Source organism: Cercospora kikuchii (genome assembly GCF_019650295.1).
Source record: "Cercospora kikuchii DNA, contig_00005, whole genome shotgun sequence".
Classification (NCBI taxonomy): domain Eukaryota; kingdom Fungi; phylum Ascomycota; class Dothideomycetes; order Mycosphaerellales; family Mycosphaerellaceae; genus Cercospora; species Cercospora kikuchii.
In genome coordinates, this window is record NW_025408586.1 from 2,017,769 (window position 1) to 2,042,218 (window position 24,450).

At 52.7% G+C, this 24,450-nt stretch overlaps 11 protein-coding genes across 12 annotated transcripts; 6 read left to right on the top strand and 5 right to left on the bottom strand.

Moving 5' to 3' along the window:
* Positions 1-52: 52 nt before the first annotated feature.
* On the bottom strand, positions 53-1,809 carry CKM354_000855700 (uncharacterized protein; the record flags this gene model as incomplete). The annotated part of the gene is made up of 3 exons (XM_044803938.1): positions 53-378; positions 431-1,620; positions 1,721-1,809. The coding sequence occupies 3 exons, from the start codon at positions 1,807-1,809 to the stop codon at positions 53-55; spliced, it is 1,605 nt and encodes a 534-aa protein (XP_044659873.1).
* A 1,091-nt stretch (positions 1,810-2,900) lies between these two features.
* CKM354_000855800 lies at positions 2,901-4,299 on the top strand (the record flags this gene model as incomplete). 2 transcript variants are annotated; one of them, XM_044803940.1, is made up of 3 exons in its annotated part: positions 2,901-3,653; positions 3,707-4,075; positions 4,129-4,299. In XM_044803940.1, 3 exons carry the CDS (start codon positions 2,901-2,903, stop codon positions 4,297-4,299), a joined length of 1,293 nt encoding a protein of 430 aa, XP_044659875.1. The 2 variants fall into 2 exon arrangements, with proteins under 2 accessions (XP_044659875.1, XP_044659874.1); XM_044803939.1 differs by having other exon boundaries at positions 2,901-3,638.
* A 206-nt stretch (positions 4,300-4,505) lies between these two features.
* On the top strand, positions 4,506-5,825 carry CKM354_000855900 (uncharacterized protein; the record flags this gene model as incomplete). The annotated part of the gene is made up of 1 exon (XM_044803941.1): positions 4,506-5,825. The coding sequence occupies one exon, from the start codon at positions 4,506-4,508 to the stop codon at positions 5,823-5,825; it is 1,320 nt and encodes a 439-aa protein (XP_044659876.1).
* Positions 5,826-11,232: 5,407 nt separating this feature from the next.
* On the bottom strand, positions 11,233-11,808 carry CKM354_000856000 (uncharacterized protein; the record flags this gene model as incomplete). The annotated part of the gene is made up of 3 exons (XM_044803942.1): positions 11,233-11,312; positions 11,425-11,672; positions 11,732-11,808. 3 exons carry the CDS (start codon positions 11,806-11,808, stop codon positions 11,233-11,235), a joined length of 405 nt encoding a protein of 134 aa, XP_044659877.1.
* A 338-nt stretch (positions 11,809-12,146) lies between these two features.
* On the top strand, positions 12,147-13,360 carry CKM354_000856100 (protein-lysine N-methyltransferase; the record flags this gene model as incomplete). Its single annotated transcript, XM_044803943.1, has 4 exons — positions 12,147-12,380; positions 12,463-13,002; positions 13,053-13,188; positions 13,239-13,360. 4 exons carry the CDS (start codon positions 12,147-12,149, stop codon positions 13,358-13,360), a joined length of 1,032 nt encoding a protein of 343 aa, XP_044659878.1.
* A 908-nt stretch (positions 13,361-14,268) lies between these two features.
* On the top strand, positions 14,269-15,084 carry CKM354_000856200 (uncharacterized protein; the record flags this gene model as incomplete). The annotated part of the gene is made up of 1 exon (XM_044803944.1): positions 14,269-15,084. One exon carries the CDS (start codon positions 14,269-14,271, stop codon positions 15,082-15,084), a length of 816 nt encoding a protein of 271 aa, XP_044659879.1.
* Positions 15,085-15,244: 160 nt separating this feature from the next.
* Positions 15,245-16,525, bottom strand: CKM354_000856300 (uncharacterized protein; the record flags this gene model as incomplete). Its single annotated transcript, XM_044803945.1, has 1 exon — positions 15,245-16,525. One exon carries the CDS (start codon positions 16,523-16,525, stop codon positions 15,245-15,247), a length of 1,281 nt encoding a protein of 426 aa, XP_044659880.1.
* Positions 16,526-19,036: 2,511 nt separating this feature from the next.
* CKM354_000856400 (uncharacterized protein) lies at positions 19,037-19,809 on the bottom strand (the record flags this gene model as incomplete). Its single annotated transcript, XM_044803946.1, has 2 exons — positions 19,037-19,689; positions 19,749-19,809. The coding sequence occupies 2 exons, from the start codon at positions 19,807-19,809 to the stop codon at positions 19,037-19,039; spliced, it is 714 nt and encodes a 237-aa protein (XP_044659881.1).
* A 235-nt stretch (positions 19,810-20,044) lies between these two features.
* On the bottom strand, positions 20,045-20,920 carry CKM354_000856500 (uncharacterized protein; the record flags this gene model as incomplete). The annotated part of the gene is made up of 2 exons (XM_044803947.1): positions 20,045-20,848; positions 20,909-20,920. The coding sequence occupies 2 exons, from the start codon at positions 20,918-20,920 to the stop codon at positions 20,045-20,047; spliced, it is 816 nt and encodes a 271-aa protein (XP_044659882.1).
* A 1,490-nt stretch (positions 20,921-22,410) lies between these two features.
* On the top strand, positions 22,411-23,112 carry CKM354_000856600 (uncharacterized protein; the record flags this gene model as incomplete). Its single annotated transcript, XM_044803948.1, has 1 exon — positions 22,411-23,112. One exon carries the CDS (start codon positions 22,411-22,413, stop codon positions 23,110-23,112), a length of 702 nt encoding a protein of 233 aa, XP_044659883.1.
* A 510-nt stretch (positions 23,113-23,622) lies between these two features.
* Positions 23,623-24,378, top strand: CKM354_000856700 (uncharacterized protein; the record flags this gene model as incomplete). The annotated part of the gene is made up of 3 exons (XM_044803949.1): positions 23,623-23,743; positions 23,805-24,245; positions 24,302-24,378. 3 exons carry the CDS (start codon positions 23,623-23,625, stop codon positions 24,376-24,378), a joined length of 639 nt encoding a protein of 212 aa, XP_044659884.1.
* Between the last annotated feature and the right edge of the window lie 72 nt (positions 24,379-24,450).

A 24,450-nucleotide genomic window follows, 5' to 3' on the forward strand; every position in this document is an offset into this window, starting at 1 on the left:
GAACACCACGCTGATGATAATTGACATATTCCACATCTTCACACGCCCGTTCTCAATGCAGGAGAGGAATTTGAGCAGCCGTCCAAGGCCCAGCGACCAGATCTCTCTGGTGTACAGTGATGTCGTCGCCCTCTTTCTGATAGAACACCACAATGTCACTACCGCCGGATGTGTTTGGCAACGCAGATACGCTCAAGTGCGTCCCAGGCAGACCAGGATCCCCTTGAACCTCGAAAGGCTCGCCAACGATGGAACTGTTCTCTGCCGCCCACGAGATGTTGTAGCCCTTGAAGAGCAGAGAATCTGCATCTTGGGCGTAGAAGTAGTTTGTGTAGCCCAGGCTCGTCGCCGGATGTACATTGTCGATTGCGATTGAAGCTGAGAATGGGTCAGTGTGGTTACACAGTCAAGAGGTGAAGCTTTGGCTTACATTTCGTCCATACGTTGACAGGATGGCTTGTCGTATTCGTCACATTCGTATTGGTGTCCTTCCACCAGAATTCCACTGTATTCTGCTCATTGACAAACATCACGTATGTTACTGTTCCAGGACCCCAAGAATAACAGCCCACACCAGCGTGACCATTCTTGGAGTCCCAAGTGAACTGATGTTCCCACGTATCGTCGCCGTCCCGCCACCCGAGTTGCTGGAAAGTCGTGGCGTCCGATGCATACCACATGTGCATGCCGGCTTCCGCGCTGCGGTTGGCATTCGGATCCTCGTTTGGAAGTGGAGAATGAGCATAATCACTATCTCCGTATTCGCTGCCGTACCAACAAGCCTGCATGCCGACCATATCTGCGTCATACACTTGAAGATTTAGATTGTTGATAGGCCCGTCTGTCCATACGTTGGTTGTGTTACTGTTCGACCTTTGCTTCAGAGTGTTATTCTGGTCGATATAGAACACATGCCAGGTGCTGGCATTGTTCAGCACATACGACACGGCAGACAGAGGAGTGCTGTTTTTCGCATCCTGCGCAACAACTGCTGAAAAGTCCCCGCCTTTCCAGGTGCCGTCATTGGCAAGTTGTTTAAACCGGATGTCGCCATTGTAGTGTTGGTAGTACATGACGAGAGTCCCTTGAGTGCCTTCTTGTAGCTCCCGAGAAAAGGACTGGGAGGCTAAGGCAATGCCGGATCCGTTGAAAGCACCTTCACTCGAGTAGTATTCGGGATCTATCGCGCCACCGATCAGAAATGTTGCATTCACGCCTGGATTCCCTGAAGAATCATCATCATCATCGTCTTGATTTAACCCAACGCCAAGCCCCACGCCCAACGCAATTCCTAGTATTATGATGGCACCCAGAATCAACCAGAACAATATTGCCGGAATACCGCAGATGCGTCTCCTTTGAGGTCGTATTGTATTGTCTGTCTGCTGGGGGAAAGCTTCTGGAGCGATGGGAGGTATGACCACTTCTTTTTCGCTCTCTTCGTTTTTGTTACGGTAAGTCTCCGCCATAGGCATGTCATCTAGCTCGCTGGGAGAATATGGTCGGTCTTTTTTCGATAACCTGCCATCGACGAGTGTGCCTGCATCTGAGCCGTAACGAGGAACACCAGTGTCTTGTGCGTCGAAGTTTTGGTACTGTTGGTATGGTGGAGAATCATGGCTACTCAACCACTGTCAGTGTTTCTGTACCTGTATGTGCGAGCACAACTCTACGCAAGGCTCTGTCGGCATGCGACGTGAGACTTGGTGTTCTCGCTTACATGTGCTCAGTGAAGCGCGGCGTGGCAGCCTCGGACACAGAAAACCTTGGCGGTGGACTGTGCGGCGATGGTGGAGTCTCGATGTCCATAGCTGATCTGAGGTCCCTCTTGCAGCTTTACAGGTCTGGCGATGAGTTCTACGATGTCCAGCATCCAAGAGCGCACGCGATTTGACACAGGTGGAGGAGGCACACGAAGAAAGAGAAGAGAAGGCACTCGCGTGTTCCGGTCGACTGCCGGGCTGACAAGTGCTACTTACTTGCGGTGCAGCCGCAAGGTAAGATCTGGCTTGCTCACGTACCAAACACCATGCAAATGTGGTACCCATAGGCACAAAGTCCGATCAGGCCAGCAGAGCTCAGGATCTCGTGTCAGCGAGGGTTGTAGCGAATGGGAGTGTGCGCTCAAGCTGCAAGGTTGTGCTGCGGTGATGTGGTGGACCATCCCGCACGGCTTGAGCTGAACCTTCGGTCGGGATGGAGGTGGCATTTCTTTGTTTGGATCGTCAGCCACTCTCTGGCCTGTGGATGCGAAGTGCGCCATCGTCCTTGGAGCCTTCATCGAATGTCGTACAAGTTTCTGCGGGAGAAGATCTTTTCTTTTGCTGTTGAAGGATTGCTCGTGTCGGTTATAGAAGCAGCGTGAGAATAGAGTGTGACCAGCTCCAGGACCGCGTCTGCGACCGATTGAGCCGGACTTGCTGCATCTACGAACGCTGTGTCGCGTTCGCTTCTTCGCATTGAGATGCGGAGACGTGATTCCAGAAGCCTGACGTGCATTTTCGGTTGACGTTGTCGCTGCGGTGCTTACCTCGCACTTGACCGCGACTCTTTATCTTGGGGAGCGAAGCAAGCGAGCTCCGACTGGTACACCAGATCTGCACAACACAGCGGCTGAGCCGAGTCTGCCTTGCATATATTGTAGAAAGCTGTCTGCCGATCGCTTGAGCCCCGAACGCTGCTGACAGCTGCACTTTCACGCCTTCACGAGCCGGCGGCCTGGTGACAAAGGCGACGCTGTCTCGATGAGGCGAAGTTGGCGAGAGTTGGAAACAGACTTCAAGAACAGCTGGGGTTGGCTTGCTGGCACGTGCGAGCTCGCCTGTATTTCTATTCTTAGCCTAGTTCGTGACTTCGAACTTTCCCGTCCTTCGGCCACAACAACATGTCGACTATAAGCAATGCGAAGGGTTGTCGTGACGGGGCTGGGCGCTGTCACTCCGCTCGCAGCCGGCGTACGGCCGACATGGCAGCGTCTACTCAAGTCGCACAGCGGTATTCTTTCGACTGCTTCGAGAGGATCGCAGTTTGAAGCTCTCCCAAGTCGCGTGGCGGGACTCGTGCCTCAGGGCAGCCGCGACGATGGCCGATGGCAGGCCAAAGACTGGCTGACCACGAGCGAGGAGCGCCAAATGGCTTTGTTCGCCCAGTATGCTGTTGCAGCAGCTCAGGAAGCCCTTGATGACGCAGGATGGCATCCTACGCAGCAAGAAGACCTCGAAGCTACTGGCGTGGCCATTGGATCTGGCATTGGCAACCTCGATGAGGCGTACAATACATCTGTCGCCTTCCATGAATCTGGCTATCGCAAGGTTTCGCCGCTCTTCGTGCCCAGGCTGCTCATCAACCTCGCGGCTGGACACGTCTCGATGAAGCACGGCTTTATGGGACCGAACCACGCGGCAACAACTGCGTGTACAACAGGAATACATGCCATTGGCGATGCATCGCGTCTCATTGCGTTTGGTGATGCAGACGTGATGGTCGCTGGAGGTGCCGAATCTTGCATCCATCCTCTGGCCATCGCCGGCTTTGCTCGCGCACGTAGTCTGGCCACGGACTGGAATGGTAACCCATCTGCTGCATCACGCCCTTTCGATAGTGCAAGGGCTGGTTTTGTGATTGGTGAAGGCGCTGGGGTAGTCGTCTTAGAGGCATGGGGTCTAGGCAATCACCATTTGTGGAAATGGACTAACTTTCCTGACAGGAACTCGAACATGCCAAGGCACGAGGCGCAAACATATACGCTGAAATCCGTGGCTATGGTCTCTCAGCAGATGCACACCATATGACGGCACCTGAAGAAGAGGGCAATGGGGCGTACTTGGCGATGAAACAAGCCTTGAAGCACGCCCAGCTCAAGCCCAGCAAGATCGACTATGTGAATGCGCATGCAACATCTACGAAGCTCGGCGATGCTGCCGAAAATAATGCCATCAAGCGCTTGTTGCTGGGCGAAGAGGGACGAGCGTCTGCTGCTCAAGTCAATGTCTCCAGCACGAAGGGCGCAATTGGCCATCTTCTCGGCGCGGCTGGTGCAGTCGAAGCAATATTCACCGTACTTGCATGTAATGAGGTAGGCTCCATCTGGCAACGTATGAGAAGCTGCTTACTGACTAAGAGACTTAGAACGTTCTGCCACCTACACTAAATCTCGAAACCGCTGGCGATCCGGCTTCTGACTTCAATTGCAACTATGTTCCCCACACTCCACAGCAGCTCACTGTCAATGCAGCACTCACGAACAGCTTCGGCTTCGGTGGCACAAACGCAAGCATCTGTGTATCGAAATACAAGTGATGCGATGGTCTCGAGCTGGGTGTCCTGGCTTTGCTAATGGCCCACTGTCAAAGCTACCCCGCCCATCCCACGTTATTGGTGGGATATGAGGCGTTATCTGTGGACCTGGACAACAGAAGAGACTTTCGCTACAATTCAGTGCCAGCGGCTGTTGCGGCCACCTACTGCACTACTGCTAAAGATCAGCGCCTCGTGCCACCACCACGATGGAAACACAAAGTCTGCTCCCATCTCGCAGTTCAGCCGCAGGGCGCATTGCAACCACAACCGACTTCGACATGGAGCGGAAACCCATACTGGAAAAGCTTAGGACTCAAGCAGAGCACTACCATGATCAAATACCTTGGATTCGGAAGCTTCCAGCCAACGCTGTAGGCATAATCCTCCTACTGGTTGTCGTTCAGGTCGTGGTCTGGGTAGCCGTAGGAATTGTACTACACTTCCACACCGCACTCATCTCAACCGCCGTACTATCCTACACTCTCGGCCTCCGCCATGCCCTCGACGCCGACCACATTTCCGCAATCGACCTCATGACCCGCCGCCTCGTAGCCTCAGGTCAAAAGCCCGTCACAGTCGGCACCTACTTCTCCCTCGGCCACAGCACCATCGTCATCGTAACCAGCATCGTCGTCGCAGCTAGTAGTGCAGCAATTCAAAAACGCTTCGATGGCTTCAGCACCGTAGGCTCCATCATCGGCTCCTCCGTCTCCGCCGCCTTCCTCATCATCCTCGGAACAATGAACTGCTGGATTCTCTATAAACTCTACCAACAACTCCAACGAGCCATCGCCTCCCCCATCGGTCAAGAATCCCTCGATTTCAGCTTCGAAGGCGGCGGCTGCATGACCATGCTCCTCCGCCGAACTTTCAAACTCGTCGATCGTCCTTGGAAAATGTACCCATTGGGAGTCCTCTTTGGTCTTGGCTTTGATACCTCTTCCGAGATCGCTCTCCTCGGAATCAGCAGTATCCAAGCCGCGCAAGGGACTTCTATCTGGTTGATTCTCATCTTTCCGATCCTCTTCACATCCGGAATGTGTCTCCTGGACACTTTCGACGGAGCGGCTATGATGTCTTTGTACACTTCTGCTCGACTCGCCAAAGACGCCATCGCCGTTCTATACTACCAATGCGTTTTGACAGCCATCACAGTCGCTGTGGCGATTAGTATCGGAGTGATTCAACTTCTCACGATGATTCACAATGTCCGACCGGATTTCGAAGGACCTTTCTGGGATGGAGTCGACGTAGCAGGAGAGCATTATGATGTTATTGGTGGAGCGATTTGCGGAAGTTTTGTTGTATTCGGATTGCTATCTGTTCTGTTGTACAAGCCTTGGAGACGGACCGTCGATAGGAAACGATTGGCTACGATGAACTCTGAGGGTGGTGACGGTGAGCTGCAGTCTCAGATTTTGGATGATGGCAACGTGGAGAATGAGAATGGGTGGCGTGCTGATACGGGGAAGAGTGATGGTGTGAGAATGGCTGTGCAGCCTGTTGGTGAGAGTTCGAGAAGTTAGCTGTAATGCATAAGAACCAAACCATGTTATGGCTCGGCATTCGACCCATCTTTCTTGGTTTCCCAATGTGGTAATTGCTATTCCAGTGCACGTGGTCATGGATCAACTAGGCGAAGATGGCACTAACTATGTAAGTAATATCAGGGTCTTCGGCTTCTGGGATGAGTCTGATGAGAGCGTACTGCACCACGACATTAGCGGGCACAAAAACGAGGGACAAAGATATGGAAGGATAATAGAAGACAACATATTAGCCTCATCGGCAATATATTCCAATCATGTACGTAGAGAAGTTGACGTCTCAAGGCCTTCAAGTACGGCGCTTCGTCAACTCGGACACCATAAAAGTAAGCTCGTTGGAGAGCCTACGGGTATCGTACCCAAAACAGTTATCCTCCCAACCCAGATACAGAGGGTACTAGATTTCCGCCTCTCCCGCAACGCCCACCAAAAATCACTTTTGTTCTAGATCCGTCCCGAATTGCGCCAGTATACCCCCAACCTCCTTCGCTGAATATACAAGGTCAGGAAAAGCAGTCTATCATGTATAATGTATGCCCATGTATTTCTCCATCATGTCTCTTCCATCTTCAGTTGTGCCTTGGATTCGCCTTCATGGCATCGTGGCTGAATAATTGTTTCAATGAGTGGTCTGCTCTTTCTCTCGAATATCTCCTCGAGCCGGGCAATGGTGCCTCGTAGCTAAGAGAGTTTGCTTCAGCAACTCTGAACTGCGTCAGAGTGCTAGCACTGCTCTTCAAGCTGGCGTCCTTCAGAAGCTGAGTGGGGCTCGTGCTTTCGATCGGGTATGGAATGACCAATTCGACGCTCTTCCTGTTTGATGTGGTCGAGAAAGGGTTGTGCCTCATGACTGGACGAATCGAGGCCATTGATGCGACAGTACCATACGAGGATCCTGGAGAGTGCGAAAGCGAGGGCAGATTGGTGCTGCTATCGCCGCGACTACGAGCACCGGTGCTTGTCGTAGATGAACGCTTCGTTCTCGGCCGATGTTGCTTGAGGGTCAGATGATCGTGGTGGTCCGAGGCCTCGCTCTCGTGGCTGACGTCCGATGAACAGTCATTCAGATCGGCAATTGAGAAGTCAGAGAATGTCCTTGACATGGGACGCAGGACAGTGGGTGATCGTTGAGGAACAATCTCGGGGATCGGTTGGTCGAAGTAAGAGTTGGTCGAGGACAGCGGAGGTGGTGACTGAATCGACTGTTGTATGCTCTGAATCTCCTGGAGTGAGGTCGGGCGGGAGTCCCTACGGCGGCAGCTGCGATATATGTCAGATGGCAGATCTATTTTGAGCTCAGGACATGGCTTGGGTGAGGACGTACGCTTCTGAGCAATACAAGATACTCGAGTCAGGAGTGAGTATCTGCTTCTCGCAGGTGGTGCTGATGAGAGGTCAGCCACGTCATGTCAACCACATGAATAAACTCCAGCCTACCAGAATTGCAAGAAACTCGCCATGCCCGATTCCTCGTCGTCGTCCCTCGAGTACATGTACTCCGCTCCGGCCTTCGTGGACCCCGAACTCGTTAGTCTCTTTGGAGACGGCTGCGGGGTGGAGTTGGAGTGGGCATGACTATAACTCTTCCGTTGCGTCAACGGCGGAGGTCTTGCAGGCCGAGCATGAGGTGGCAGTAGCTTTCGACCCTGAGAGGGCTGGCGCGCATGATGTCGTGTAGTCATTGGGACGTGGTAACAAATGCCTCGCGGTGTCGGCTTATTCGGTCCCGCTGGGCATGCAGGCCGGGAAGGCGGACTGAATCGACTACTGGCTTGCGTGATCGATCGCAGCGCAGTCCGTGAAGAGCCCAATAATGCCAGTAAATACCGCTATCTAGCGTGAGGCTGTGCGTTGTCGATATATGCCGCAGGAAGCCTTTCTCGGCGGCAGCAGTGGTAATAATGAGGGTCAAGAAACACCTCTCCGAGTCAGCAACACGCCAGATACCGCGGTGCAGAGTCACTTGGTTCGAGAGTGACGCTGGTTCGGGGACGATGGCTGTTGGCGGGTGATAAGTAAATCTGGGCGTGGGCAATGATCCCCGGGTGTTGCTGCTGATAACGAGTGCAGATAAGGACGATTGCAGCCCAGGTTTTAGCCGATGGCGGTGCTCAATGCAGACAAAGAGAGGATGCGGAAGGTGCAGTGCAGTGCAGCAAGAGAGCAGGAGCGAGAGATGTAACGGCAACAAACAAAGTAGGAGCGAGGGCCATTGTCGTGGTCGGTGCCTGCCTGTCCTGTAGCACGTCAACGCTGGCGACCTTGTGGGCTCATTCGCGGCCGGGATGGCGATGCGGGCGCACACCATCGCGGTGCGCAGAAACGGCATCACACACGGTCGAAGCTTCGGTGCAGCGGTGGGTCGCCGTCTGACTGTGCGCGCGCGGTGGGCCCTCTCGTGCGCCCATGGTTCGTTGGCGCGCGCCTGTCGCTGATGCTGCGCGACCCACGACGACGCGAATTTGGAGAGACACGAACGAGAGCATGTTTCTTTGCCCGCCCGCATGCATGGTTGGCGCGGGAGCAGCCTTCGCTTGGCGCTGCCTGCCTGCTTGCGCGTCGATCCACGCTCACCCGCCAGAAGAGGCTTTTGCTGGGCGCCGCGATGACTTGCAGCGCCTCTCCTCCCCTTCTGCCTCCGTGTTGTCCCTCTGCGGACCTGCTCTCCGCAGCGCCCTCGTCAGGAGAACAGTACGACGCCGACGACGACGCAGTGACGAATTTCCCTCATCTCCTCGACGCCCGACACCAACGTTGCTCGGACGCTCGCAGGCTCTGTACGGCCCAACATGGTCACTGCATGTGATTAGAGGCCATCGGTGTCGCCGGCCTGCCTCCCATCATTGGCCGATCATCTCACACGTGGTTTCGCTCTGCAACAGCAAAGCGGTGCGGTACAGTGCAGCTATCTCATGCAGTGCACCACCCAATCCCAACATTGCCTGCACGAGGACGCCAAACGAGGCGCCCTTTCATCACCGTCCTGCCAGGTCCCCGCGTGCGTGCTACTTCCTACACCAGTCCTCGCATAGCATCGGTCCACGCTCCCACGTCTAGACCACAGGATGCCTGGGGGTTCTGATACACGTCCTAACCGAGGATTGCCCAGATTGGATCACGGATCGTCATGGCCGACCTATGCCAACACCCTCCGAGCCTCTACCGCCTGAGGTTCTTCGAAACATCACCTTGCCTGAGGTCAAATTCTGTGCCTTCTCCCTAACATGTTCTAGACCATCGCGCTCCACGTCACAAACACGACGAACACATCATCAACCCCCTGCGTGCATGTCAGGAGTTTCATCGAGCCTGTTGGCTTTGTCGGGTCCCAAGTGTCGCCATGCATTCATTGTCCTGAAAAGCTGTCACAGAATTTCCAGCGAAACGAAACCCGAGCCGCTGGCGAGGAATCAATGCCAACCACAGAACAGGTAGCTGCTATTGCGGAAGCCGACTGCCATTGCTGCCAATTCGCTGAACTTACAGCTCCATACCTCCACTTGCGCTACTGTCCGGCCAATTCTTATCAAGTAACCACTCAGATCCTCGATCGGCTGCAGCGGTTCAAAGCTATCAGACTTACACCGCATTGTTCGATGAATGCATCTGGCGCGCGTATCACGGTTCGCCCGTCTACGAACGTGTCAAAGAACAATTCGACATCGATGAGCACTTTGGCGTCAATACTTGCGTGCGACAGGTGTTCGGCATCCTGGTCCGTCTTGCTGGACAATGTCGAATAACGCAACAGCGGTCAGCCAGGATGCGTTGGTCAGCTGTTAGATTCATCTAACGATACTTCCTTCACAAGAGCTTCAGCAACGCAATTGCGACTTGGACATCCAGCCTGGCAGCTCAATCCGGACTTTGGCCCGATGCTTTTTCTCACATGCACTGTCTGCATCCATGGTCCTCCCAGGTCCTCGGTCTGACGAGATGAGATCGAAATGACGGATCAAGTCATTACAGTACTCCATGCAGGTGTTCATTCTGGTTGCATTCTTCCCGCCCGTGTTGTCATCCGTCCCAACTCAGTCTCTTTGACTCTGTTCGCGCAGGAGAGCAATGGATCGGCTGGGATCCTGCAAGGGACGGCAATCGATGCTGACATGTCCAAATGGCTTTCGCGCCTGGGGACACCCGCGGAAACGTGCTCAAAAGTGCGTATGTTGTCTCTCCAACAACGATGCATTTTCTACTTCCGCTCCAACCGCACCCAGGATATCTACAACATCGTCCAACTTTGAGCCTGCACTCACAAGGTCTTTTTATGTGGTATCGGCTCTTTGGGAACATGGTGTCTTCAGGATCGAAGCTGCTGCTTCGATCAACTCCGTTGTTTCCCGTCTTTCCGTCAAACCCGCACTGTCTCCTGAAGAAGCTTGCCTAGACTAATCAACAAATTGTCGCAACGCCAGCTGCTGCTCTATTGCTATGCGGTCCTTTGTGCAGCACTCTTAAACGGTTTGTGATTCCTCTCCCTCATGCGCTCTTTTCTCGCACTCAACGACTGGTCTCGGAGTCCGGGTCCAGTGTTTGCTGGGCTCCTATCTCGCCGTTTCTCGCCCACGAGCTCGCATCTCAACCGCCATTCTTACTGGTCTGAGAATTGTGACATCCAAAGTCACTTCCGAAGCGGTCATGATAGCTATCAAAATACTAAGCAGCAAGGGACATGGTGTCTGACAGTCCAGCGTGTCTCATGGCCTTCAGATGCCAATCGGCCACGTCCGGCAGAGATTTTGGCGCTGTGTGCGGGCTCCGATGGAAGACGGACGAGAGTGGTACGAGTCCATCATCGGCATGAAGTTTTAGGACCTCGGTGCAACTGCTGATTTTGCGATGTAGCATATCGAGGTCGCAGCCGGGGCTTGAATCCAAAGGGAGGTGGGCAGCGCGCGATATTGTAGATTACTGGCTTCCGAATGTCGCGATCGTGAGTATGATTAGAAAGGTGGTATGTGTTGCTACGATGTCGCTGCTATCGGAAACGACTTCAAATGCTAATCAAGGGCTTGGTCGACTTTCTCGTTGTCCGCGCTCGACAGCCAGGTGAATGCAGCACAGAGAAGCGACGAGTTCATGTGAACATGAAGTGGGTATGTGCGGCAGTTGGTTGTGAGAACATGTATTGAGAGAGGCCTCCAGCTTCAGCGGCCTTGTAGTATGAGAAGAATGCTGAACAGAGGTTTGAAGTCTTGCAAGGAGGAAGCGTTTTTCATTGCTTGGGTATAACTACACTCTAAGCCAACCAACGCCGAGTCGGTGCTGCCGCACGGTTCTAGCCTGATCATAAAGGCCGAGAAACTCCATTGCGCTCTGCAGCAGGCGAATGATGCGAGTCTGTACCCATCGCGACAAATCCCTACACGCTGTTGCGAGTCGCTTATTTCTTCTTGTCCTTGGCTGGGCCCTTGGTCTTCGCAGTACCGCGGAACTCCTTGCTGCGGTTCTTGCGTTGCTTGCCTATAGTGAAGAACCACAATGTCAGTTCGAGATCCTTCTCGCATGATGCTCACCAAATGACGCATCTGCCTCCGCCGAAGCGGGTATGGGTATGTGTGTGGTTTTGACGTACGCTGCTGTCTGCTGGCCTTCTCGATCTTGGTGGCCTGGCCGTAGCGCACGAGTCTGTAGTGTGGCTCGAACTTCTTCATGGCCTCGGCGGAGTCGTAGAGGAGGGCGAAACCGGTGCTCTTGCCACCACCGAATTGGGTGCGGAAACCGAAGACGGAGACTTGGTCCTTGTTCATCTTGTAAAGAGCGGCGAGCTTCTCGCGGAGCTCATCCTTGGAGACGTTTGGGCGCGATGGGTGGAGGACGTCACTGTGGGAGATGCTGTTAGAATACCGGCATTGATGAGCGGAGGTGGTAGTTGGACGCACACGACCATCTGCTTGCGGCCCAGCAGTGGGTTGCGGATGAACTTGCGCGTGCGCAGAGTGACCTGGGATTCCGACATGGTGAAGGTTGTCGACTTGTCGTTGGGCGAGAGGATGTCGGGGCGTCGTGCGAGAGAAGAGCGCTTCACGAAGTTCGTCGTCGAGATTTGCCTGAAGTTCGCACACCCAATTCGCGTGTGGATTTTCGGCTGTTTCCGAGCCTTGGCGATCAAACCCTTTCACTTGCCTTGCCTTCCACTTGCCTCGCCCACACGTTTTTACTCATGTTATTGCACGTTCTAAGGTTTCGCAATCTGTCAAAGTCGCACCAACATAACGTTGTGGCAATTGAGTACTCCATCAAGGCGGTCTGAAATTCTGCGCTTGGCCGGGAAACAGGCGCTGCTAAAATTCCATCATGGACTCCCAACTCCTGTTGTTCAGAAGGCAGTATCTGCAGCTTTTCGAGCCAGATTTCCTGGCATGGCCACCGAAACAGCTTTTGCGAGACTCTGCTATTCAAGCTTGGTTGTACAAGCACTTGTTTGACAGCGAGAAGAATCAGTACTTGCCTCCACCACGATATCAACTGCGAGTGCTCAAGCCTCTGCTCGCGAGGATCGAAAAGTCTATTCAAGATCCTGAAGAAGACGTAGGTACTGCGATTTGCATTTCTTCAATTCGCTTCCATCATTTCCATTCGTCCTGTTCTGATCGTCTTTCTTGCTTGGCAGGAGATTTCGGACGATCTCATGAATCATTTGGGCGAGCTCATGTCTGCAGATCTGCCAGGTGAAGCTACAGCCGTGCAGCAAAAGACTTATGTCACCTTTACATGCCTGCCACCAACTGCCATCATCAAAGAGGACTACAAGGACGAGCCGACGATCACTCTCCTCGAGAGGCCCCAACTGCTGTCTGGGTCTCTGACGACTGGATTCCGCACGTGGGAGGCAGCACTTCATCTTGGCTCCTACCTCCTGCTTCCCGAAAATGAGCATCTAATCAAGGGCAAGAGCCTGCTTGAGCTTGGAGCTGGTACTGGCTTTCTGGCGATTCTAGCTGCAAAACACCTCGGAGCAAAGCATGTCACAACGACGGACGGCGACGAAGGCGTTGTGGAGGCTCTCAAGGAAAATCTCTTCCTCAATGGCCTAGACGACGAGACGAAGGTGCTCACAAGTGTGCTAAGGTGGGGCAGAGGCCTGAAAGCCACTTGGGTTGAAGAGGACTGTGAAGCATATCCTTACGATGTGATAATGGGCGCTGACATTGTAAGTCTCGCTCTATTCCTCTAAGCTCACAACGTGCTAACAGTACACAGACCTACGACAAGACTGGCATCTCAGCGCTGGTGGCCACTTTGCGACTTCTTTTCGAGCTGAGGCCACAACTGCACATGCTCATCTCGGGTGTTGTCAGAAATCTGGACACTTTTGAAACGTTCAGACAGTCTTGCTGTAAGTCTAGAGATCTTGTTCTTTGAGTTTCAAAGCTGAGCAGAGCACAGTGCGCAACCATTTCGAGGTCACTGAGATTGACTTTCAGCCCAAGTCGATAGAACAGCAAACGTGTCTGTTCTATCAGAAGGCGTTTCCGATCAAGATTCTGTCGATCAAGAAGCCTCAATGAAATATCTTCTGTGTAGACGCCGCTTCACTTCAATCAAATGCCACAATTTCCAGCACATTTTGACGAATTCTCGGTATCATCGAATCCTTCTTGGTCACAGCTGTGGTGTGGGGTACTGTGAAGGAGGAGAAATGCTTCGAATCTTGACCATCCGTGGACTTGCAGGTCTGTACAGCGTAAGTCGCGAAGCCATGGAATGGAACATCGTGCGACAGAGTAAGAAGAAGCCGTTCTCATGCCGTTGCTTCTTGAGCTGCAATGTCTGACAGTTATATACGAATGGGAAGGAGCAACTTACATCGATCAGATCAAATCCCCTTGCCGGGGTAGCTCAATCGGTAGAGCGTGTGGCTCTTACGGACTACGGTCCAGAAACCTCAAGGTCGTGGGTTCGAGCCCCACCTTCGGCTATTCCTATATGAAGTCCTTGACAGCATCTGATCTTTTTGCTTTTTGCTCTTCTAGAACGCCGAGTGTGCTAAAGTGGTGAGCTTCCAGCTATCATTCCGTAGGTGCCTACACGAAATAGCGATGTAGGCAAACTACGCTGTTCTCTTTTGGATACCTGAATCATTCTACCAGCGATGGCGCCTCGCCATTGCCCATCTTTTCGCACGACTATGCAGATCGTAACACTATTCATATTCTGCATATCGATCATCACCATATACTACGTGAACGACGCACTCAAACGGATTCTTTGGATCCCTGGCCAACTTTGGTTTTGCAGTATTGGCTTTGAGCTGACACCATCGTATGCGTGAGTTTTCCTGAAAGACAATCTCTCGAAGTCCCATGATGACCGTGAACGAAACAGAACTGCAGCATTCAGCTGCAAATCTGGGACAGAACCCACAACCAATGGCCCCATCTTGTTCCTCGATGGAAACGAAGCCTACAGGCGAACCATGTCCCACCTTTCAAACGACACCCAATACCACGTCGGAGCAGAAGAAATTGAGAACATCTCCAGAATGTTCTCCAAATTAGTAGCCGCCTCAGAAGAACGAACTCGAGAATATGTCCACGCAGCAACAGTCTCCTATCCCAACATTCTCGGTCTAGTAGCCAACAATAGCGGCACCGATATCATGCGTCAAGCCTTTGCAAAGATCGAAGCAATTATTCCTTTCTCTTACGAACAAGTCCTCTCTTCCCTCGAGGGCGGCAGCGGCGACATACATGCCTCGCACGCAGTTCTCGCAGGACATGGTCTAGGCCTCTGTCAACCTTGGACAGCCGAAGAGGATTGCGAATGCGAAAGACACCAGAATCTCCTCAGAGAAACATATCTTCTGGCGGCTTACTACTCACACGGTATCGAGATTGTCCTGACAGAGGAGACTGCTAGCGTGTATCATCTGCAGTCATATTCGTACAGCAATTACTCGTTAGGCTACAGCTCGAAGCCTAGTTCCGACGAGAATTTCGAGCAAGAGGCGTATTGGGAGAATGTGCGAGAATTTATTCGAGATGCACTGCTCGAGCATCCTGATTTGAGACCTGGGACGGCCATTTTGTATGGAGACAGATGCACAGATAAGGAATTCCAGGCAGTCTTGGTACAAGTCTTGTATCAAGTACTGGGGGAAAAGAATCAGCCGAATTGGTTGCAGGATGGTGCGGATCCGAAGTTTGCTGGTGCACTTGGAGCTGCGGAGCTATTGAAGAGGAAAACGTATAGGAAGCATTGCTTGGATGGACAATGGAAAATGGCTCTGTAATATGAGCCAGACAAGGCGTTTCTGAACTGCAAAGGCCTAGATCAGACAATTGCTTTGGGGCATGTATAAGTCTCAGAAATTGCTTAACACGCGTACCATGTTCGCAATTCGATTCTGCGGTTTCTCGATGGATTCAAGCTAGCTATCAATCCATGCCCGCTCAATTGAAGCTGACTCTTGCCAAAGGCTTTGGAGGTATCATCTTCAGTTTCGCAAAGTCTTTGAAAACTTCCAGTATGGCCTCGGATGAGTCGACGAATCCGTGCCAGCCAAGCTTCCGACTCTTGTCCATGGAGAACAGTAATGGCGCGGGGCGGCAAAGCGAGCCGTCCAAGAAGGCAAAGACTCGATCGACGTCCTTTAGCTCTTGAGTCAGACCGTGCTCCTTCACGATCTCTTTCCATGCTTCTTGTACTTCTGGTTTCTTTGCCCAGTCTACCATTCTGAACTTGCGTCTCGTAATGCCCTTTGGTCCGTATCCTCTGGGGTTGAATCGACTTGGATACTCCACATATTCGTCGCCATCCTGAGGGCCTTTGGGCTCGATTCCATACCAGCCAGCTATTCTGGGCCAGGCCTTCTCCCATGTGAAGGCACTATTGTCGCAGGTATTGTACTTCTGATTCGGAGGACCCAGCAGAACCGCCCATTCTTCCTGGTAAGCATTCATTTGTGCAGCAGACATTGACGAGTGCATCTGCCACGAGGCTGCATCACCAGGAAATTCGAGAGGTTGACCAAGCTTTTGACACACGGTGGCGTACACAGCGAGAGGGAATGCGATGTTCATGGCAGCATCCGGGACGGCGCCCACGATAGGGCCGGGCATATGCACACTCCAGCCACAGCCTGTGTCTTTTGCATATTGGAAAACCAGGTCTTCCTGTGGATAGTAGAAATTTGGCTCCAGTTCTACCCGGGGATCGGTCTCTTCCTGAGGGAGTCTTGTTGGGCCTAGATGGCCACCATAGTTCTTTGCGCCAGTCTGCAACATGAACCGTTTCGGACTCACTCCAGCAAGCTTCAATGCCTCAAGAAAGTTACTGAGAAGCTTGGAATTCACCTCGACCAATTCTTGTGCGTTGGTCCAGAGTCCAGCTCCTTCCTTTGGCGTGGGCTGAATGTAGCTGAAGAAGAACACATGGTCTGCCTCGACTTTATGCGCTTGCAACACATCTGCTATGTCCTTCGGCTCCTGCAAAAAGTCAACTGGTATGTGTTCAGCGTTGTTCGGCAAGCCACCCGGGATCAGCGGAGGTCTGCGGCTCAGGCAAATGATCCTCTTCCATCTCTTTGGATCCTCTGATAGAACTTTGAGCATGTAATGTCCACTAATGCCATTTGCTCCGGTGACTATTGCCGAGAGTCCGACGAGCTCAGACGGATACACTGGCAAGCCGTGGAAGATGTCTTTGGACTGGATCTGTTGCACTGACATCATTGGAGACAATAGCGGCCGCGTAGGTTAGTGTTGATTTGCTGTGATAAGCTGAAATGCTTCACTTGGAGGACAAGCCATTGGTTTTGCTTCTTGCAGGAAAGCATGATGCTCCCTCATCATGACGGGAGCACGACAGAAGCTCTGGCGGTGGGGTTACCGATTTGTCCGCCTGCCCTAGGGTTGAATGCGAGCAATGCGACGCAGTAGGTGCCCGTGTACGCTCGGCCAGCGCACTCTGCTGCCTTAAGGTGGTCGTAGACCTGACACATTCTTCAGGCTTCGATCTTGGGTTCGCGATCATATAATCGGTTGAGACAATTGCGTGTCCTACGTGTTGCGACCACACGCATGCCAGAAAGAGCTGGGTCTCGGCCTTCGCTAGCCTGCATACCCCCGAGCGGACGTCCAATGAGCATTCGACCGGTATCTTGGATGCCCAGGCTACGAATCCTTGGAGTGGCTTTAGGCCGTGTCCGCATCGGCCAAACCACAACTTTCGTCCGTGAAACGCCGATGAGGCCGTGTCGCTGGCGTCTTGGGTGGTGTTTTGCGACCTATGATTCGTTGATACGTATTCCGCCAGGTGGCTTGCCAATATTCTGGGGGGGAAGCCACCGGCTTGGGTCCTAACTCCACGAGGCACCCAGGTAAGCATCATATAAGTACAGCGCCCGCACCTTCCCTTAGTCGCGCGTAGCAGTCATCCCACCAGACATCCTCGACGCAAGGCATACCATAAGGCACATAGACTGATAGTCACACACAACCTTTACGCTGGAGCAACTACATATTCAGCTGCTATACCCCAAACGGCCACCATAATGCCTTTTTCCAAGTTCAGCAGCAGCAGACGCACGTCGTCCCCGAGTGCTGACAGTACCCACTCATCTCGTACATCTATAGACGAGACCCTATTGGCAAACACTCTGGCACTCGCACCTCGCGAAGACAACTACGCAATGTCGGAGGAGACTCGCCAGCAACGACTGCTCGCAAAGTGCAAGAGGATCAACATGGAGCCATGGAAGAGCGCAAAGCCTCTCTCTGCAGGACGAGAGTGAGCTGAAAAGCCACGCCTACAACAGTGCCATGCACATCAATCATCATGGCGCAACGGCACACAGCCGAGGAATACAGAACACATACCACCAAGCAAGACATGCTACAATGGGATTGCCAGCGCTGACATTCAGTGCTGCACAGAGACCGGGGAGGCGGGGGAAACACTGCGATACCAGGCACGATCTAGACTGAGCTTGCGCAGCTTGACCGCTCCAAACACCAACAGCAGAGCGGCAGCACATGCAGGGTTCGAGAGCTGTTGCATCGGAGCAGTTGGAGAAATTCGATTTGGTTGAGGGAAGCAGCAATGAGCTGGAAAAGTTTGTAGGGGATGGTGATCGTCTTGTCTTTTCCAAACTAGACAATCGCAATAATGTCTAATCACTGCTGAGAATGGAAATTGTTGTCACTCTTGTCTAAGTGTCGCCACTACTATTTTGGCATTCCATTCACTGCTATATCCCTGTCATCGGTTTCGTGCGGCGTGGGTAAGCTTTCGAGCACGCGATGATCGGCATGAAGGGCGATCTTCTCGTCTGCCACGTCTTCCAGTAGTCTTGCATGAGATCGTCGAGCAACATTATCTTGCATGTGGGTGGTGGAATACAGGCGGAATTCCGACTTTGGGCACTTTTTCGCGGATCGCGGACTCTCATCCGGGTCCATGCTCTTGATGCATACCGCTGAGTCACATGTCTGTACCATCGAAGCTCCCCTGCTTATACATGTTCCAGGCTCATGGTTTCTGCTTACCTGTCAGGTTTAAGCGCGCCTTCCTGCAGAAATCAGCAGCTGTCCTTGTCACAACCTGGTCCATTAGCCTGGACCTATCGATTGTACATGTATGTATCGTGTGATCAAAAGTTGTTAGTGGTTCTCTTGAATACAACCTGGCTGCTTTGCTTGAGCAGTCTGGGCTCGTTCTTGAAACCAATTTGTTCTCGATATTAAGCTGGGCTGAAAGGGCGGATGTATTGTCAGAGATGGCTGATCGACATTCCTCCTACTGGCACTCAATCCTCAGAAAAGCTGTGCGGTAAGTTTCAGCGAATCAAAATCACAGACACTGGCCCCAGCGGACGACGCGCTGTCACAGTGAAGATGCAGGAGGAAGTGTTGGCTGCCAACACATCCCGGAACCAACACATTGAATAGTCAACAGCACTACAATATGTCTGATGAGTACAGTAGTGCAGCGATTGAGTTGAGTCGACCATAAATACAACTATGATTTTGTCCAACGTACATACAGTAGTGTCTGTATCATTTCGATCCTTTCTCGTCAGAAGGCTAAGCTTGGCCTGTTCTGAATGGTCCATGTTGGTATACACGTTGGCCTCAAATCGATGCTCGTCTTGCCGGCATACCCACCCAGTTGCAATACCTTGTCGTGGCTTGTGCAGTGCGTTCGTACAGGCCCAGAGCACCTCGACCACTCATTCTCCGAGCCTAGTAACTCAGACCGCGCGCCCTCGTGACAGCATCAAGCACTCCGGAGTCAGTCTGGGAGAACGGATATCCAAGCCTCGTCAGACGCACGACCCCCAAGTTGTCCATACCACCAGTGACAACTCCACGAACTTTCATCTCCCTGAGCAAGTCTTTCTCGATCTCTTTCTCCTGCTGCTTGCGAGCATAGACGATATGCACTTCTTCCAGTCTGCGAGCATTGCCTACCCCAATCGTGTCGAGATATTGCAAAATCTTGTCCTTATCGGAGCTATCGGTACTGATCAATCGGAAGATGAATGGGTGGCCCCCGTAGAATATAGACAGGGTGTCTTCGCGGACGCTGCGACTGACGCGAGTGATTGCTGGCTGATCGGTCGTAGCTTCGTAGCACCGTAGTGGCCTTCTCCAGCGGTCGGATTTACATGTTCGAGGCCAGGGGAGAAAGCCATTGACTCGAGTGGTGCTGTCACGGGCAGGATTGACTACGATTGCCGCCGGAGCCCAGGAGAGGAAACCATCCCAAGGTGCGATGGAACACGCTGCGCGGTCTTTGCAGCCATGAACTTTGTGGTGCCGCTCGACAGTGTAGTCTCCTTCGACGGAGTGGCGGGAATGGGAGCTGACAGGTTCTTCATAGTACTTGCCACAGCCTAGAATAAACGGTCAGAGTGCTTATATCGAGAAGTTCGTGGCACGCGAGGCTACTGACCTGCAAGTTCGTATATGCTGTTGCGAAGCTCGCCTGGCAGGGCCTCGAAGGACGTTGGCATCGCGCGCGAGGGCTTCAAGAAGCGGCCTTGTCGGCACAGTCGTTGGCTTCAGTCGATTGATGTCGAGTGAGTGATGTTCGAAGTGCGTTGGTGAAGCTGTTAGAAGGAAGAAGGTCCAAGGCGGAAGGTGGTTACTTCGAAGTGCTTCGATGCGTCACGGGAGACACGCAGCAAACAAGATCGCCTTCAGCTTTGACTCAGAAGGGAACAGCCTGAGGAAGCATCCAGACTGGATCTAAAGAACACTTTTCCATGTCTTTCTGTACTCGCCTGTTCGACCAGGCTGATCTCGCGCCGCTATCGCTGCCTTGAAACCATCTTTTTGAGCGAGCTGCTGAAAGGCCACTCCGGAGGGATTGTTTCTAGTGATGCCGTCGAAGACTGTCGCCAGCTTCTGGGCTTGTATGAGTTGCCCTTCTGCGAAGCCATTGATTACTTGCTTGTGCATCCAGTTTTGGTCAGCTGGAACTGAAGCAATTCGCTCAGTCAACGACCTCACAGTGTCATCAAGTTCTGCTAGTGGGACGGCCTTCAAGATCAACCCCATCCTTTCCGCATCAGTACCAGATATGAGGTCGCCAGTGAAGAGCATTCTCTTCGCCTTCTCCACGCCCAAACGAAGAGCCCACATTGCAGTCGTCGGGCAGCCCCAGACCCGGGCAGGCGGGTAGCCAATGCGGGCATCTACGGCCATGACCACCAGGTCACAGCAGAGAGCAATGTCGCTTCCGCCAGCTACCGCGGCACCATGAATCTTGGCTATAGTCGGCTTGTGGCTCCTGAAAAGCTCCATGAAGCATTCTGTATTCTCGTGCATGCCTTGGTAATCGAGGAGAGCATCGTATCCTTTACTCAATTCCTGGCTGCCCTCTGTCGAGCCTCTGGTGGCAGATTGAGCGTACAAATCAAGGTCGTAGCCACCACAGAAGCCTTGTCCTGCACCAGAAAGGACTATACAGCGCACGTGAGGATCGGCGTTAGCTCTTCGTACTGCATTTCGCAGGTCCTGTGGCAGTGCAGCGTTGATGGCATTGAAGTGCTTTGGTCAGTTCAGCGTGAGGTAGGCGACTCTTCCATCTGGAGAGGTTGAGTAGAGCACCGTGCTTGCCATTTTGATGTTGTATAATTCGATGTGGAAAGGGTGGGAAAGTATCAGCCACAGTTCAACATGTCTTGCTGCTGCTGCTGCTGCTGCTGTTGACTATGAGTAGCAGTTCTTCCTATATACACTGCATACCATCTGATCTGTGAAGACACTCCCCACTATGCAATGCTGTGATGCTTATCAATGTCCGAGGTGGTCTATCTGCGATGGTGTGTCGTGACATCCAAGGTCCGAGGTAGTCTCGATTACAAAACATCCGGGCTGCTCTCGACACCACTTCACGGCACCACTGTGCGCCCAAATCACACTTCTCCTGCGAGATTTCAACGAATCTAGTGCGACTTGGTGCTTTATTAACTCCGCAGCATCATGTCTTGTTCAGAGTAGCCCAGTATGAGCAAAGTGGGGTTTGGCAAGGAAACAGCGCACCATGTGAGTTGTGAGGTGGTGTCGAACGTTTTGCACATGAGAGTTGTCTGGGAACCTGAGGCATGGATCGCCGTGGAACAACTTCACAAAAGCGAAAACAAAAACCTCCTGCCATTCTCATTCGCACTTAAGCCAGGAAGGACAATCCGCGATCAACTTTCGAATACTCTGTTTCCATACAGATTCGTACCTCAGACTCAATACATTCGTCCATTTCCGCCCGGGCGCCTTGAGTGTCATTGACCATGAAGAACAGGACTCGTTGGCGGTTCTCTCGCTCTTGCATGGTTCGCCTCGAACCTCCCAATTGTGGCACGACCGCATCCCAGATACAGACTCCCAGGCCAGATCTGGTAATTCTGATCGGGCTTCTCGTATCCATCCACACCGGACATGATGCCATCTATGCTATCACCCGGCTCTCCCTAGCCTACGATTAGTCCATTCTGCTCTGGCAGCACAGCAGCAGACCTTAAGCCAAAAATGGTTCGTGCAGGTGTTCCACCGATCTACGAGAAGTCGCGTGCCAGCGTAGCTCCGCTATAAGAAGAACCACTAGACTCCTCGCACGAACTTCGGTCTGAATTTAGGCATGCACAGCCACACCGAAGTACGAGACTCCTTATTATGACGATCTTTGGAGTCCACTATGTCGTTTCTCTGCGACGTGCTGGTCTCGTATGCCGGCGAAACCGACAACAGGGCACCGGCACGGCTTCCGAAGTCATGAGCCGTCCAAGAGGCAAACGCACTCCGTCGTACTACGCGGATCTAGTGAGTTGTAGCACCATAAAGCCCTTGTCAATACCGACTTGCCACTGGCAGGAGATTCTCGTTTGGGTTCCATATATGATTGACTTGAACTTTCGATACGCAGCTGAGACATTTCCGTTCATTCACAATCTCTTCAACGTACACCAAACGCAGTTCCAGACATCTAACAAAGCATTACAACAAGGACACAATACTGCAAGCACTGGACAGCGAGACAGCGCTCTCTCGACAAGAGGAGGAAGACTGCATATATTGCTGCTCCCTCTTAATCAACTCGTTATTCCACAACTACAATGGGCATCCGACAACGCGCTGCCACGATGACACGAATACACAATGCACAAGCCTCGTTTCGCCGAAGCATTGCAACGACAGAAACCAAGTATCTTGACCTTGGGTTGGAATACCACGCTCTTCCGCTCGAGCTTCGGGGGATTGACGAACTACCACAAGCCGACTGCGTTACGGCATTCACGATAGACGACTCTATGCCTCCAAACGACTGCATCGGATATCTGGAGGATCTTGAGCAGATCTGTATCGCCACTTCACATCACCTGCAAGAAGTGGATCCGGAAGCTGCAGAGAGGACTTTGTGTGCCGGTCTGGAGCTACTGGAAGCAATGAACGATCAATTAGTGGCTCTTGAGATTTCTGTGAATAAGCTGCACAGAAAGTTCAGCGACATGGTCGATGATGAGGTGGAACTCGAGGAGGGAACTGAGTATCGGTTGGCGCTTCGGCCAGAGCAAGGGGGCGAGAAGTTCGGGATGTTGCGGGACTGGACGATGGCGTTGCCTCAGGTGCGTCGCTGGCTGCGAAATGGAAAGGTGCGAAGTGAGGAGGAAGCGATGTTGCTTATAGCAAGCGCTGGGTGTCAAGTGAGCTCACCATCTGACGACGAGGACTCCAGGCTACAGTCGAGTGAGGATGATGGAAAACGCGATGAACCCCTGAAGCGGAAGCGGAGACGCACCAAGGGTGAACGCGTCTGAGATACCATTACCAACAGTCTCTTACTGCATTAGCGTTGCTGTAATGTTAGCGAGCGTGCCTTGCCAGTCTTTATCTTGACCACATCTCTCGTTCGTTCCGTGATTTCAATGCGGCTTTCCATGATCTGGGTTTCGCTCGGGCATGGGCTGAGTATCGCAAAGGGGAAAACAACATGCTGCTACCCGCACGCAAACACCGTTGCCTGCCAGCACCACGTGAATGCCTTCACTTACCCGTGACGTGCGGCCCGTGCCTTCTTGCAGCAGCAGCGATACGTACAGTTTATTGTCTCAGGCGTATGTGTCACAATGACACCAGCCACCTGTTGTCAACACCAGCGTGACCTTAAAGCTTCGGCATATCAGCATTGGCATCGAGCTGTTTGCAACTCCAACCACTACAACATTGACCGAACTTCAGTGCGATTCACGAAGAAGGTTCAAACAAAGCACATCGAACCAGTCAATCACAACTCGTAATTCACTCCGACCCAAGAACCCGACTTCGACATGGGTGGCTCGATGGCTTCATACTCAGATCCGTTCTTCGAGCCAGCTTCACTCAGCAAAGCTCAGCTTGAAGGCGTTCTCCAATCGTTCTCGGAAGTCGTTGCCGAAATTGCCAAATACTGTAAGCGACCCGATTGTGATGGTGTCAAGCGTATCAACGAATTCAGCTAACGTTCTGTTAGACAAGGAACTTGGCGAAGCCTACCACGAGCTGCCGCTCCACGTGCGTTTCCACGATCTGGTTCCGAAGCACTGGCGCGATTACTGTGTCGATGCCTTCATCTCTTCCGACACGCGTGAGCTGCCTGATATGATTCAGCTCATCAACATGCTCAAAGAAGCCTTCGCGCGCGCTCGTGCAGCAATTCTGTGTGAGGAGTATGGCCTTGCCATCTCACGCCTGCACATTGCGGCACACCTGATCATTGAAGCCGAGGATCGTGCAGTGAAGCTGACTTATGCCTTGGAGTGTTACGAGGCTTTGGAGGAGGAGTTGAAGAACTTGTCTGGGGCAGAGGCGTACGCTATGTTGTGTCGTCAGGCGGTGATGCTGGAAGGCAGGGATATTCCACGAGCTCTCTCCAAGGTCGTATGGCGGCAGTCGTTGCCGCAGAGCCTGCAAGGTAAGTGATAGAAGCAGCAGAACCTCAGTGTAAGGCAAATGCTAACATCAAAGCAGAAGTTGAGGGTGCAGCCCCGGGTTGTGACAGCGGTTACAACTCAGGCGGCAGCTCAGTCGTCCCGGAGCCTCAGTGAAGTTGACGTAAACGAGCTTCGATATCGGAGAAAGACGTCGGGATAGCTTTCGAATCTCAGCATATAGTGGTG